The sequence below is a fragment of the Serinus canaria genome, chromosome 4 (assembly GCF_022539315.1).
Source record: "Serinus canaria isolate serCan28SL12 chromosome 4, serCan2020, whole genome shotgun sequence".
NCBI lineage: Eukaryota > Metazoa > Chordata > Aves > Passeriformes > Fringillidae > Serinus > Serinus canaria.
This window is the reverse complement of record NC_066317.1, coordinates 12,098,912-12,113,589: the sequence shown is the minus strand read 5'-3', so window position 1 is coordinate 12,113,589 and position 14,678 is coordinate 12,098,912. Positions and strand designations below refer to the sequence as shown.

General features: G+C 38.0%; 1 protein-coding gene across 4 annotated transcripts; it reads left to right on the top strand.

The window, feature by feature from the left end:
• Positions 1-83: 83 nt before the first annotated feature.
• On the top strand, positions 84-14,600 carry HELQ (helicase, POLQ like). 4 transcript variants are annotated; one of them, XR_007777462.1, is made up of 19 exons: positions 84-355; positions 740-1,496; positions 1,842-2,020; positions 2,559-2,759; positions 3,780-3,852; positions 4,347-4,444; positions 5,004-5,102; positions 5,775-5,920; positions 6,567-6,806; positions 7,469-7,610; positions 7,908-8,012; positions 8,522-8,741; positions 9,466-9,623; positions 10,001-10,099; positions 10,383-10,556; positions 11,068-11,181; positions 12,846-12,980; positions 13,399-13,500; positions 14,405-14,600. XR_007777462.1 is itself a non-coding variant. In XM_018926928.3 (18 exons), exons 1-18 carry the CDS (start codon positions 203-205, stop codon positions 14,489-14,491), a joined length of 3,165 nt encoding a protein of 1,054 aa, XP_018782473.3. In that variant the 5' UTR covers positions 84-202; the 3' UTR covers positions 14,492-14,600. The 4 variants fall into 4 exon arrangements, 3 of the variants coding, with proteins under 3 accessions (XP_018782473.3, XP_030095112.2, XP_030095113.2); XM_018926928.3 differs by lacking the exon at positions 13,399-13,500 and having other exon boundaries at positions 740-1,481; XM_030239252.2 differs by lacking the exon at positions 13,399-13,500.
• Positions 14,601-14,678: the final 78 nt, after the last annotated feature.

The window sequence follows — 14,678 nt, the reverse complement described above, 5'->3', positions numbered from 1 at the left end:
CCCCCCCCCATTCGCCAATAGCAGTGCGGTGTTCCCGACTCGGGACAGACGATTGGCAGCAGCCTGGCCACGTGCTTTCCCCGGCGGGTTGTTACCAGAAGTGCCCGTTCCCGCCATGATGGTTGCGCCTCCGTGGGGCGGCCCGGTGGTCCCGCTTCGGGTCCTGCCGTGGCCGTGACGGTCCCGCGCAGCCCCTGCGGCCATGGCGGAGCCTAGGCTCGCCGTGCGGAGGAAGAGCCGTTCCAGTTCGGAGCGCAAGCGGAGCCGGGCCCCAGTGCAGCCCGTTGCTGCTAGCTCGCCGGTGGCTCGCAAGAGACCGAGCTCTGGTGGCGAGGGGCCTCCAGCGGAAGTCCTGGTAGGGGATGGCGGGATCCTGGGGCTGGTGGCGAGGGGGGGGAGCTCTGTCTGGCAGGATGGTGTGTGTCGGGAAGGGCAGTATTTTGTATACTGCCTTTCCCGACACAAACCAGAGGGTATGCTGCTCTTTGGCTTTAGCTTTAAAAAAAATCATCTCTCTGTGCAGGTATTCTCCTACTTGTAGGTTATCTGTTTCACTTAGTCAAAGGGTTTATTCAGAACCTAAGCTGGCTTTTCCTTACAGACGGTATCACACAAAATGCTTTTGTGTTAAGCTGGGACAGACTTAAGCGACTTGGGTCTGATGTTTGCACTCTGCATGTTTCTCTGCATTCTGTGGCATTGCCTCAGGGTGTCAATAACTCCTGTTTCGTTTTTGCAGTGCAGTAATGATAGCGAGGAGGATATGTTCGGTGGCTGTGACAGCTTTTATGGAAACGATTCATTGATCGCTCAAGTGGATGATATTGACCACAAATACCTGCAGGATAAAAATATGGATGTGGAAGCAGCTGGAGAGATTGAAAGTTCCCAAGTACAATCAGGAGTTCACCAGAAAGAGGAAGATAACTTCTTTGCTTCACAAAATGTGGTGGTCCTTAACAGTGACAAAGAGGGGGGTGCCTGCCAAATGCGTGACAGTGACACAGCTGATGGCAATCAAAAATTAACTGAGTCTATTTTAGATGACTTGCCATTGTCGCAACTTTTGTATTTTGAAAAAATGGATGAACTTTTTTCTCCTTCTAGAACATCTCCACTCTCAAAAGGAAGAGATGAATGCGTGAATTCTTTCTCAGACAAAATCAGAGACCCATTGTCTTTTTATACTGGTGTTGAACACCGGAACAGACCTATTGATTCTTCTTCACTCTCCAACTGTGTTTTATTTAAATCTGAAAGTCTCAAAGATCACCTGAAAAGTGCTATGACTGGGAATGCCAGAGCCCAAACTCTGCAGGTCTCCAAGACCAAGCAGCTCAAAGAAGCTGTTTTATCTGAAGAGATTTTTGTGGCTAGGAAAGCTATTGAATCTTCTTCTCTTGATATAGGCCCTTTTTATGGATTACCTAGCAAGGTTAAAGATTTATTCAGACAACTTCGAGGGATTGAAACACTTTATGGTAGTGTAACCAATGGTCTGTTGGAAAAAAAAAAAGAACTTCTAGTAGAGTATTTTCTGTTTCACCCATTATACTGTAAAAATATTTAAGGTGATGCTTTACATAAACCACATTGGAAAAGTAGTTGTCCTATTTTAGGAAGTGGCTATTTTGGTGTTTGAGATAGATGGCATGGATAGATGGTATCCGTCTGGATTACAGAAGACTTTAGAAGTCACCATCACTGAAGGCTTTAAGTGCTTTTTTGAGGAAAAGCTCTCAAAGGCTGAGCTCAGAGTGTTCTGAATGAAACGCAGGCATTTTCATATTAACTAACATTGTTCCCCTGGGGTTGCTGATAATTCCATTTTCATTTTACAGAGTGGCAGCATGATTGCTTGATGTTAGAATCCCTACAGCAAAGGAAGAACTTGATATACTCATTGCCAACTGGTGGTGGAAAAACTCTTGTAGCTGAAATAATAATTCTCCAAGAATTACTCTGCAGGCAGAAGGATGTTCTGATGATCCTGCCATATGTTGCCATTGTCCAAGAAAAGGTCTGGATACAGTATTTCTGATACTACTTTGTTTGATATAAATCTTTCATGCTATGCTTTGCTTACTTGCTCATGTGCCTGGTTTGCATAAGGTTATTATGAATATGTGATAGGAAGTGAGTGACCCCTTCTAAATGCTGCTCTGACGGTCAGTAATTTTGCAATGGAACAGACACAAATTATGAGGTAAAGATGTTGAGTTATGAAGTAAAGGGTGCTGAATTTTGAAATAATGGCTTTTTGGGATGTTTTGTTTAATTGTGCAGCCTAAGAACTGTGCTGCCCAACTTGCTAAAGAAGTGATCTTGAAATAAAGAAGTATTTTGATATAAAGGGAAAGTTAGTTTTAGAGAACAGATGAAACCCATCTATAATATGTGTAGACAGTTCAATTTTGTAGCTGGAGTAGATAGTCTTAGCTAATATGTTTCACTAATTCAAGCAGCTGTTTGTGGTTGGTTTTCTGTTGAGTTGTTGAGGCAGATCTGAAATCCAAACTGAGCATGAATTTGTTCTCTAATTGATTTTTCTTTTATAGGTTAGGGGTTTATCGAGTTTTGGGATAGAATTGGGTTTCCTGGTTGAAGAATATGCAGGAAGTAAAGGAAGATTTCCACCAATTAAAAGAAGAGTAAAAAAATCTCTTTATATTGCTACTATAGAAAAAGGACATGCTCTGGTGAACTCCTTAATTGAAACAGAAAGAATCTATGACCTCGGCCTGGTTGTGGTAGATGAGGTAGGCCACAAGATGTACTCCAATTTATCAGATGCAAGTTCCTTTAGAGTTCTTATAAGCAATTATTTAGGGGGGAGCAGTTCTTTGCCTGCTTGATTTTGCTTAGAGTATTCATCATGAAATTACTTTTATTTTCTGTGTTCTGAAACTGGCCCATAATTCTATAATTTTGAAAGTTGTTGGGGTTTTTTTAATGAAGTATTTATTGCTTTTTCAGAGTAATAGATTTATATTGAGAAATCTACTGTGGTAGTGGTTGATGGTGAATTCCTGCATAACTACTTGTCACTTAGAAGTCTCTAATGGGTTGAAATAAATAATTTTAATTTTATGGAATCTACTTTATGAAGCATAGACCTTAACTTGTAGGTGTGAAGCCATGCAACTTTGTGTCTGGTAGTAATGATCCAGTGAAACATTGACAAAAATGGAAAATACCAAGTAACATTTGGCTGTGAGAATTTCCTGTTGCAGTGGTGGGGCTGAGTTGCCCTGCCAAGGGTTGATTATCGGATTGAGTAACGTGTATAATGTCTAATGGAGATTTTAATTCCTGGAATCAGGCTGACTGACCATACTTTAGCACTGCAGCTTCTAAACAGAGGGCAGCTGAAGGACTAAGGTCTGTTTTTTCTAGAAGCTGGCTGCTAGGAATGTTTTTATTTTAAGTGTTGCTTGAACCACATTTTGTTTAAAATTGCCTCAGGCTGGCGAATACAAAGATTTCCACGCTGTTTACTGTCAGGAGTTAACTGTGTCAGTTGTGGTCTAGTTAAATGGAAGGTAAATCTTGTTGTCTACATTTGCCCATGAGTCTGTTTTTCTGTGATTCTTAAATGCTTTTTAAGTGAGGTAATACATCTGAACTTAATAATCCAAATTTTCAAAAGGGATATCTTTAGGAAGTCTAACAAAAACAGTTTTGTAGTATTTCTTTATATCTATATATTTTGGAGGGTTTTTTAGAAACACTCTCAACTCATTAGCATTCTTGCCTTTTCTTTTCCCTTCTGTCCCCAGCTGCATATGCTCGGAGCGGGAAGTCGTGGAGCAGTACTGGAAATTACTCTGGCGAAAATTCTTTACACCAGTAGTAAGTCATGGCTACAGTTAATGTCATTAGCATTTTGTAGTTGTGGCCTCTGAGAAAGTCACTCTCACTTTTTGGATTTGTGCTGTTTTGGCTGCTTTTGAAAATCATGGCATGACTCCATGAATTAACAGCATATACTCATTACTTGTTAATTGACTCTCTAATGATGTTAGGGGTTTTTTTGAGGCTCTTTTGATACTTCTCTGTTAAATCCTAAGTACTGTCAAATGTCTTCCATTTATTTGTAGGAGCCCTTTAGGCATCCAATTAAATGCTTCTTTCTTTACATCTAAGTCTCAGTTACTATTTTGTTACTTAATATTATTTCTTAGTTAGTTAGTATTTCTTTAGTAGTGGCCTTTCCCTTCAAACCTGCTACTTTGGCATTTTGGAAAGATTGATAGTGAGGAAGGAGTGTCATGACTTAGGTACTGAATAGAAGTGTTAAAAATTGGCAATGCGACAATAAATTAATTTCAACTTCTGTTTTCCAGAAAAGACACAGATCATTGGCATGAGTGCAACGTTAAATAATGTTGGAGACCTGCAGAAGTTCCTGCAAGCAGAGTACTACACTAATAATTTTAGACCGGTCTGTATACAAGATACCAGGAACTAGTAAAGAATATATTTACCTTTAAAATCATAGTAAATCTGTTTAGAATTGTATCACACCTTTTGTGCTTAATTGCATAGTATAATATAAGGCCTGCTATTGCTCTCTAATTGCTAACAATACAGTAAATATACCATGCATTTCTAAATACACAAATGCAATAACCTTTATACTGCTGTGCTAAGGCATTTGCCTCTTTTTAACTTAAGCAATTCCTAAATTACAGCTACTATGATGAATCACTGTAGTCCATTTGCTATAACTAGAATATGTAGTGCTGGTTCTTGTATGCTATCAGGACAGCATGGTTTATAAGTAGTTCATGGGATACAATTTTGGCATTCTTCATTATGATTCCAGGCTTTATCGAGGCAAATAATTAAAAAAATTAAGTTCTCTTAAAAATTCCAAGGTATGTAAGTATGTATATGACATGTGATGCTTAGAGAAAAGCTATTTCTGTACATCAGCCATAGCTTTAGAGAAAACTGAGTAATTTAACTAAAGTTTCTCTTTGCGGCTTCTACCTTTCTAGGTAGAATTAAAGGAATACATAAAGATACGAGACACCATTTATGCAGTTGACAGCAAAACACAAAATGGCTTTGCTTTTTCACGTCTCCTTAATTTCAAGGTAAAAACAAAGTGCTTATAGTTTCTTAGAACTGTTGTGAAATGCATTATTTTACACTGATTTGCTTACAGGCCTTTTACTGGAGAAATTATTTAAACATGATAATTCAGTTGTAGTACCCATGAGAAAGAAGTAGTAGGCTTTGGAAATGAAAAAAACAGCCTTAAAATGCTGAATGCTTAACTTGATTTGCACTTCTTTTTGCCTCCTCAAGGTAGAGGTCAGTATTTTGACCTGTGAAAAGTAATATGCTTGAGTATTCCAGATACTCAATATTTTTTGTTCGGGGGTAGCGTTGATCACTCTCAGACAAAAGTGAAAGAAGATACCTTTAGGGGGTTTTGTCAGTTTACTACTGCCTTGTAAGGATTCTTTCAACCTTTACCAAGGAAAATGCATCTAATGGTAGACTGCCAATATCTCAAGCGTTGCTAAAAGAAAATGAAGTATTAAGGGGAAAAGCAAAGAATTTGATTTGTATATCTATGTATCCCTCAAGTTTGATGTCTTTCATGTGAGGACTGGGAGAAAAGCTTATCCTACAACTTCTTGGAATTACATCACATTAAATCCAGTGGGAGTATTCAAGCAATGGTTGAGAATGAGTGTTGAATATTTAGATTACGACTTAATTCCTAGGTTTAAATATCTGTCAAACTGTGCTTATTACAGTATTCTAGTAATCTGGAGAAAGCAGATCCTGACCACATAATTGCGCTGGTTACTGAAGTTATTCCTAAATATTCCTGCCTGATCTTTTGTCCCACTAGAAAGAATTGTGAAAATGTGGCTTCAATGGTGTGCAAGTACCTCAAGAAGTAAGTTTCTATTTTTTTTTTAAATTATATGTGAAATAATTGCTTACAAGTTAGGGTTTATTGTCATCTAGTTTGCAAGTGTTTTTCCCTGGTGATTACATGGAGTCATATAAAGTTGCTAACAGCATAAGTGATAACATACCACAAAAGGCTTATTAAATTTTTTTTTTTAAGTTCTTACCTTTGTACCAAAACAGTTGAAAAAGATGATTGCCAGAGGAAATACACTAAAGAAAAGGAAAAACATACTAAATTAATCTTTGTGCCTCTTTGGCACTGGTTTCTGGAAGCTTAGAAAACAAACATTTTTCTCTTAGAAAACAAACAGTTGGTATTTGGTCATGTACTTTGGTAGCCAGTTGAATATCTCTATTCCCATATCCACTTTGGAAACCTGAGTTGTAAAATCTAAAGCAGCCAGTATTTGTTCTCTTCTGTTGCTGTGTTTCCAAACAAGAAATGCTCTATTGCAACTAAATCAGCCTCCTGTGTATTGCTGTTTCAAAGTTACTGGAAAAAACTATTTCTTCAACTTAGATGTTAGAGAAATTAATGATGGACACAAGTAGACAGTAAGCATGTCTTAATTTTTATTTTCTTTTTGGTTAATGATCAAAGTCTAAAGAAATGCTTTTCCTCCTCCAAGGGAATTTAGAGCTCACAAGGGGAAAGAAAAACAAGATCTCATCGAGAACCTAAAGGGTATTGGAAATGGAACTGTCTGTCCTCTTTTGAAGCAAACAATCCCTTTTGGTATTGCCTATCACCATAGTGGGCTTACAAATGATGAAAGAAAAAGCATAGAGGAAGCTTATTCTGCAGGTGTCCTGTGTCTGCTTGCTTGCACAGCCACCCTAGCTGCTGGAGTGAACCTACCAGCTAGAAGGTTAGTAGCCAAAAGATTTAATTTTTGCTTTGTAAAAAAAAATTCTTTAGTAAGTTGGAAATCTCAGTGCTATTTAAGGTGTGTTTGTGCTTTTACCGGCAAACTGGAAATATAAAGGATGTTGTGTTCAATTTGGGACACAAGACTACAACATTCATGTAGGAACTGTGAATCAGTAGGAAGTACCTCAGAGTGTATCACTGAAGAGCACTTATGTAAATGATTAAGGAAGTTTTAATAAATTGAAAAATATTTTAATGTTTTTAGTAATGTTATTCAAAAGAACAGTGATTTCTTTAGATAATCTCCTAGGAACAGTGTTTAAATGGTAAAATAAACCTTTTCTAAGGAGTTGCAGTTGGAATATGTTTTAAAACAAAAATGTGTTATCTTTTCTTATGCAAGTTTTGATGTTAGGGCTGTTGTACTCTGTGTGACCAAAGATTGCTTGCTAAGAATCCACTTCTGTGTGCACATTTAATACACCTTAAATAGTTTAAGGCTCTACAATTGATTTACACATCTGTCCAAAGAGGTGCATTTGATTTTTATTAGTAACGAGGTAAGGGGCTCATATAAACAATGAATTTGAATTTGTAACATTTCATTGCTGCTTTAGTAATTTGAATATAAAGCATAACTTATTCAAGACATCTTTGCAGGGTGATTCTCAGAGCTCCTTATGTTGGCAATGACTTCCTGAAGAAGAACCAGTATAAACAAATGACTGGCAGAGCTGGTCGAGCTGGTATTGACAGTGCTGGAGAAAGTATTCTCATAGTGCAAGAAAAAGACAAACACTTGGTAATTTTTACAAAGCTGTTGGTATTTTAAATTGCTGAGTTAAGGTGATGGAATAAACAGGAAGAGCCTAGCTGCCTAGCTTAATTTTTGTTCACCTCTTAAAGTTGTAAGTATTCGATTTATGTAATACATAAACTTCCTTTATGTAGCTTGTTTTCACTTGGGAACTGTAAACTTTCGATGTTTACCCTTATTTTCTTTGTAAGATTAATCATGCATGTCAGTTTGATTTTTTTGAAAGTATAAAATTAATGCATGAATATTCCTCTGTACTAATATATTCCTTGCCTTTTTTAGGTTCAGGATTTAGTTCACAGTCCTTTGGACAATTGCTACAGCAATCTTCTGCTGGAGTTGACCAAGGGAATCCAGAGCCTGTTGTTATCTTTGGTTGGACTGAAGGTATCAGTTAACTCTTCTCTGTGAGTAACTTAAGTGCTTGGAAATGCTAAGAATATGTCACCTGTTGATCCTGTAGAAAAAGACAGACTGCTTAAACACTCAGGCTTTCAAGTTCAGAAAAGCTTTAATCAAATTTTTGTCCTTATCTGATTAGATCTTCTCATTTAACTCAATAAGTAATCCTCTAACACAACAATTACCTTATGTGTAAAAGCAAAAATTATATATATCTTATTATACAATAGAATATTAATATTTCTATTTCTGATACTTGTTTCAAAATACAAATAGAAACAGTGGAAACAAATTAACATGATGCAGTAGCTAGAATAATAGAACAGATGGAGAGCAGTCCATCAGATCCACCACTGAGAATCTATCATTCAATTTGTTGGGGTGTATTTATAGAAACACAAGCTCTTTCTTTATACAGTAATTTTTTCTTATGTCTTATTAAACATGTGAAATTATAACTTTAAATATGCAAATCATTTCCCAAACTGGTGCAGATAGCAGTTACCCATGAGGAAGTGGACAATTTTATGTCCTGTACACTGCTGGGCGTTCAGCAGCAGCTGCTGTCTAAAGAGAAGAGCCTCTCAGAGATAATTAAAGATGGGCTGGAAAATCTAATAGAAAAAGGACTCCTAAAAGGAAGAATAACTGAGAAGGACCACAATTCCAAATCTGCACTGACAATCACACCCTTGGGTAAAGCTACATATAAGGGTATGGAGTTTTTTATTCTTATTATTAAACTGCAATGAAAAATAAGTTGTCAAGGAAGAGTTTTACTACATGATATAGACTGAAAATGGGAGTGAAGTAGCACATGACTGAAAGTGATGTGAATGAAGTGTGGTACTATTGATCCCACTGGGAGCAAAACCAGAACTGTACCCCTAAAAAAAAATCACTTGATTGATCTAGTGTTGTAATTGAAGTGGCTCAGGACCTTGTTTTACAATTAATTGTTATAAACAGGTTATTGTAAACAGAAGGATTTCTTGCAAAGCTTAAGAGGGAAAGGGAGCATATGACATGTAGACCAATTATAATAAAAATAAATATATCAGGAAGTTCTGTTTTCTTGTCATATCATAAATGTTTTGGGGTGTGGAATACAGTTGAAATAGGATGAGTCTGACGGGTTCCTTCAATCTACAAAATAATTGTAGGATTTCAGTAAAGCCAAGACATTTCACAAGCACTCCAAAACCACACAGAATAAACATACATGGAAATAGGTGATTGCCTTTCCTCAGCTTTGCTTCACTACTCATGTTAGGTTAGAACAGTAATTCAGGTTACAGATATTTCTCTCCAGCTCAGATGGCATAACAAGCTTTTGTGGAAGTAAAGCCAATACTGATTCTATGTTAAAGTGTACTTCATTTAACTCTGTGTGCCTGTTTATAATTGTGCTTATTCTTACCCAGTGTGCTTATTCTAGGCTCAATAGACTTGGCATACTGCAATATTCTGTACAGAGAATTGAAAAAGGGTTTAGAGGGGCTGGTTCTTGAGAGCAATCTTCATCTCCTATATCTGTCAACTCCCTATGATATGACTTCTACTTGTAGCCCAGATTGGATGATATACTTGAGACAGGTGAGAAATTGCTAGCAAACATGCATTGGGGCATTCAGTAATCCTGTGTATTAAATTTGCAAGGGGTTTGTACACATAGGACATGAAATGGGGTAACAATCTGATGGCAAATATGCTATTTTTTTTTTTACTGGGGGTGCACTAAAAATCTGTTTAATTCTGTTAAAATGAGGCATTCAGAGATGGACAGTTGCAGATAATTCAGACAAGTAGGCAAAGAAGCCTCAGAGCTGCCTGTTACCGGTGACTGTAGTACTACTCAACTTATACTATAGAGATATTGAAAAACATTGTTGCACTGTGAACAATGTACTTGTGTTTTCCATTATATTAAAATAACTAAATATCTGAAAATTCTTCATAAAATTTTATTTTAGTTCAACCAGCTAAGTGCAGCAGAGCAAAAAGTAGCAGATATTGTGGGAGTACCTGAAAGCTTTATTACAAAAAAGGCTTCTGGTCAAGCTGTCAGAAAGGTAGGTTGGCAATTTCTCATACCTAAGATGACAGTTTAGTAATTTCATTTGATTTTTTCCAAATACCAGATTATTTTTCGGCTAGTGTTGTTTATTGCTGTTCTGATTATTATTCTTTTAAGCTCATTCGTTGGTTTTCTTAATGTTTTTAATGTCCTTGTGTGTAGTATAGAAATGTTTTAAAGCTGTGAAGGGAGTAGAGATGAAAAGATTTGCCTTGCAGTACTAACAGAACATCTGCAGTGTGATACTAGCTCTGAATTCTAGCTTGTCTTATTCCTAGAATGTGGACAATGCTGTGGTGAACAGGTTCTACCTGACATTTGTCCTTTATTCACTACTGAAAGAGACCAATATATGGAGTGTTTCAGAGAAATTTAATTTGTCCCGGGGATATGTGCAGAATCTCCTCAATTCTGCTGCCTCCTTTGCATCCTGCCTTCTACATTTCTGTGAGGTACTGTGTTAAAGAATGTAAAATTCTTTGTGGCTTGGTTTTGCAAACTCTGGAGATTTTTCATCTTACTTTAGAACTGAATACAGGTGCGGTATTTCACCTTTCCTGTGCAAAAATGTTTCTTTGCCTTTCCTGTTCTATGTTATTTTTTCTGTTGAGCAAAGCTCAACATTGTCATACAATGACATTTCTGATAGTAAAAGCAAGCTTTATGCACTAAGAATGTGAAAATATACAAATTGTACAGGGCATTGATAACTGCCAGTGCTGTTGGTGAAATAACTGAAATAATGCATTGCTTATCCTTCAGAACTGCCCCACCTTTGGGATGTTCAGCTGAAGAATGCTGAATATACCTCTGCAGCTCTCTGAAAGGATGACTTGGAGAGATAATAGTGCTTCCATCATCTAAAAGACAAATATATACTTTTTGCCTTAGTAGAGTTTTGTCAGTCATATTTCACAAATACAGAACTTTGGAGCTGATTTTTAGCAATCTTTGTCTCTGCAGGAATTGGAAGAATTCTGGGTTTATAAAGCCTTGCTGATAGAGCTTACCAAGCAGTTGACATACTGTGTTAAGACAGAACTCATCCCTCTGATGGAGGTAGCAGGGGTTCTAGAGGTCAGTAAACCTGGCTGGATGAAACTTTACAAGTTAACTTGTGTGCTAAATGTTACTGTGCCTTTCAAGTGTATCTGGAAAACCAAGTAATTTGTTACTGGGAATTCAGCATAATGCAGATATTCCATAACAGTCTGGAGGTTGGGAGAAAAGTGATCTGTTTAGGAAATGGAAGCTGAGGCCTATGGTTTTCTGGCTTCTGCCACAGCAACTATGAAAATATTATATTTGGACAATAATTTAGGTGTATACTCAGCTGGAAGTTGGAGTCCTCCATTTTGGCTACAATAACCCCCTGCACCATTATAGATTGGGGAACGGTGTGGCTGGACAGGGCCCAGGCAGAGAGGGACCTGGAGGTACTGGTTGACAGCTGGCTGAACATGAGCTAGCAGTGTACTCTGAAGACCAATGGCATCCTAGCCTGTATCAAGAATAGTGTGGCCAGCAGGAGCAAGGAGGTCATTCTCCCTCTGCACTTGGCACTGGTGAGGTCATACCTTGAGTGCTGTGTCCAGTTCTGGCCCCTCAGTTTAGGAAGGATGTTGAGATGCTGGAGTGCATCCAGAGGAGGCAACGAGGCTGGTGAGGGGCTTGGAACACAAACCCTGTGGGGGATGACTGAGGGAGCTGGGGGTGTTTAGCCTGGAGAAAAGGAGACTCAGAAGTGACCTTATCGCTCTCTACAACTTCTGAAAGGTGGCTGTAGCCAGGTGAGGGTTGGTCTCCTTCTCCAGGCAACAACTGACAGAATGAGAGGACACAGTCTCAAGCTGCGTCAAGGGAAATATAGGTTGGATATTAGGAAGAAGTTTTTTACAGAAAGGGTGATAAAGTTCTGGAATTGTCTGTCCAGGGAGGTGGTGGAGTCACCATCCCTGTATATGTTTAAGAAAAGACTGAATGTGGCACTCAGTGCCATGGTTTAGTTGAGGTGTTAGGGCATGGGTTGGACTTGATGATCTTTAAGGTCTCTTCCAACCTAGTCATTCTGTGAATTCTGTGGAAAACAGAGTCCAGGTTTCTTTTGTGGTAGGGATTCTTCAATTCCTGGGAGTAAGGAGGAATAAGAATTTACATAAGTTAGAAGATCCTTACAGAAATAGGCTAAGTCATGTTGGAACTGCATGTATTTTAAATAAGAAATTTAACTAGTCTCTGAATCAAAGACTCCTATTATAACAAACGCTCTTTTGGGACTTCAGTCCAAGGTTCTACTCCTTGCAAAATTATTTAACTTGCCTGTCCAGCATATTGTAGAATCAGGTTGTCAGAAAACCATTGAATGTAGTGGCAGTGAGGTTTTAATCTGAGAAACTAAACAAGACAGACACCTCCAAAGAATGTGGGACTGTCATGCCTGTCAGTGACAGTGAATGCAGAAAACATGGCAACAAGAGAAGAGAGCAGCATTGGTATCATCTAGGCTCAGAGAAAATAAAGGCAAATGTAGTCATAAGACGTGGATAAGATTGCTAGGGTGGTAAGTCTTAGAGGCAAACCTGTGCTTTTAGGCTGTAAAGATTCTCAGTGAGTATTCATGTTATAAAAAGAGAATTGGATTGATGTGCAGAATGAAATGTGTGAGATTGGTGCAGAGAGTGGCATTTACGAGTAATTCTTATTTCCTGTCCGGATAATCCAACACAATTTTGTACTTTCAGGCACGAGCAAAACAGCTTTACAACGCAGGGTACAAAACGTTAGCACACTTGGCTAATGCAAATCCAGAAACTTTGGTGAGGATGATTGAGCACTTGTCACGACGTCAAGCCAAACAAATAATTTCATCTGCAAAGGTGAGTTAGAATCAAAGCTATAAAAACCTGCTTCAGAACTCCAATATGTCAAAAGCGGATGTTTGACATTAAAACGGAAGAATTCAGTTTACCAGTAAAAGCATTAGTGGACATTTGTGATCTAAATGCTGTTCGGTTCTAAAAACAATCTGTTGTGTACAGCCAAGTGGTGCTGCTTTTCAGAGAGGAAGCAAAAGGCAAGAATGCTTGACAGCTCGTCTGATATTTGAAATGCTTTGTTCTGCCGATATCTCAGGACTTACCTTACAGAAGTTCTAGTTCTAGTGGTGACAAAAGAATAGGATTTGTAGGGTTGTAGAAATGGAAACCCACAAGTTGCAGGATTAACTTCACCTGTTAACTTCACCTATGTCATGCTCTTTTAATTTTTCCTGTCTTTTCCATTTTGAACATGCAGGGTCTGTAACAAACACTGAGTTGTGTCTAAACAAAAACTGCAGGAAGTACATCATCAAGGGATGGTATTCTCTATCTCCATTCATCATCTGCTGTTGCAATGGTATTGGCTTCATGTTAGATTCTACTAAAAGAACAAGCTTTTGGTGAAGTAAGGGAATGTCCAGAATAAAAGGATGGGTGATTGGTGTAAAAATAAGGCAGTCAATTAGAAAGTTTTGGTTTGCACATTCTCATGAAGTAAACATACCAGTTTTGGGGGTTGTGTACTTTAAAGGTCGTGTTCTGATAATGTTGTAGGCTTCCTGTTGCTTTTTTCGTTTGCTGCTGTGGGAGCCAAAAGAAAGGGATATATGCAGGTTGCTTATCTACATCAAGGACAAATCTAGAAAGCTACCCTTGGAGTTTTCTCTAACTGAGAAGTTAGAAGAGTGCTTGCATGGGGTTCTGTTCCTCTCCATGCCAATAACAAACAGTTCAAGGGCTGTGGATTAAACAACTGCTGATATCAGGAGTCTTGTATGTCTGATGTAAAATGCTGTAGTAAGAAATTTCAAATAAAGGAAGTACTTAGCTTGACAGGCACAACTTAAAAATGTTTATTCTAACATGGAAAATGAATGTCTAAGGTTAAAAATGTTCCTTAACAGTTCCAGACAAAACTGTTCATATTCTGTAAATTGGTGTATTATGTGATGGCAGAATCCAGAAAATCATCTCTGTGCTGTATGAATTTTTGTGTGATTGCTTTCTATATGGGTGTAAACTAATAGACAAAAAAATGCTGGCTCTTTGATGTAAAGCTGCTGCGGTCCTGGGAGCAGCACAGCAGTCTTTTACAGATCCAGGTGCAAGTTTGGAAAGAAACATTGGTGTTTTAATCTGCCTGAGAGTTATAGCTAATACCTGTATTTGTTTTCTAATTTTTGTTTTTCTTGAGTGAGCTACCCAGAAATGCCTGCTTGCAGGATTCTCTCTACTCTTTTCTTTGTGTTTTCTTGTTGTAGATGCTGCTGAGTGAAAAAGCTGAGGCTTTACAGGAAGAAGTCGAAGAACTCTTAAAAGTGCCAAGGGATATCCCAGGGACCCGCTGATTCATGGAAAAAAGTAATGAATCCAAAATTCAGATATTTTAAAGTTTTTAACTCTCCTGTTTATGCCACTGTGATTTAATAAATATTTAATGTCTTTCGTATACCACAATTTTGAGTGATTTCTGAATTCAGAAGTTGACTATTGTAAACAAGGTGCCCCGATGAAGGTAGGAATGATGCATCTGAC

Coding starts and splice junctions, on each gene's coding strand:
- HELQ (XM_030239252.2), top strand. CDS start 203: ATGGCGGAGCCTAGGCTCGCCGTGCGGAGGAAGAGCCGTTCCAGTTCG. Junction 2,760..3,779: donor GCCTGGTTGTGGTAGATGAG/GTAGGCCACAAG, acceptor TTCTGTCCCCAG/CTGCATATGCTCGGAGCGGG. Junction 10,557..11,067: donor GCCTTCTACATTTCTGTGAG/GTACTGTGTTAA, acceptor TTGTCTCTGCAG/GAATTGGAAGAATTCTGGGT.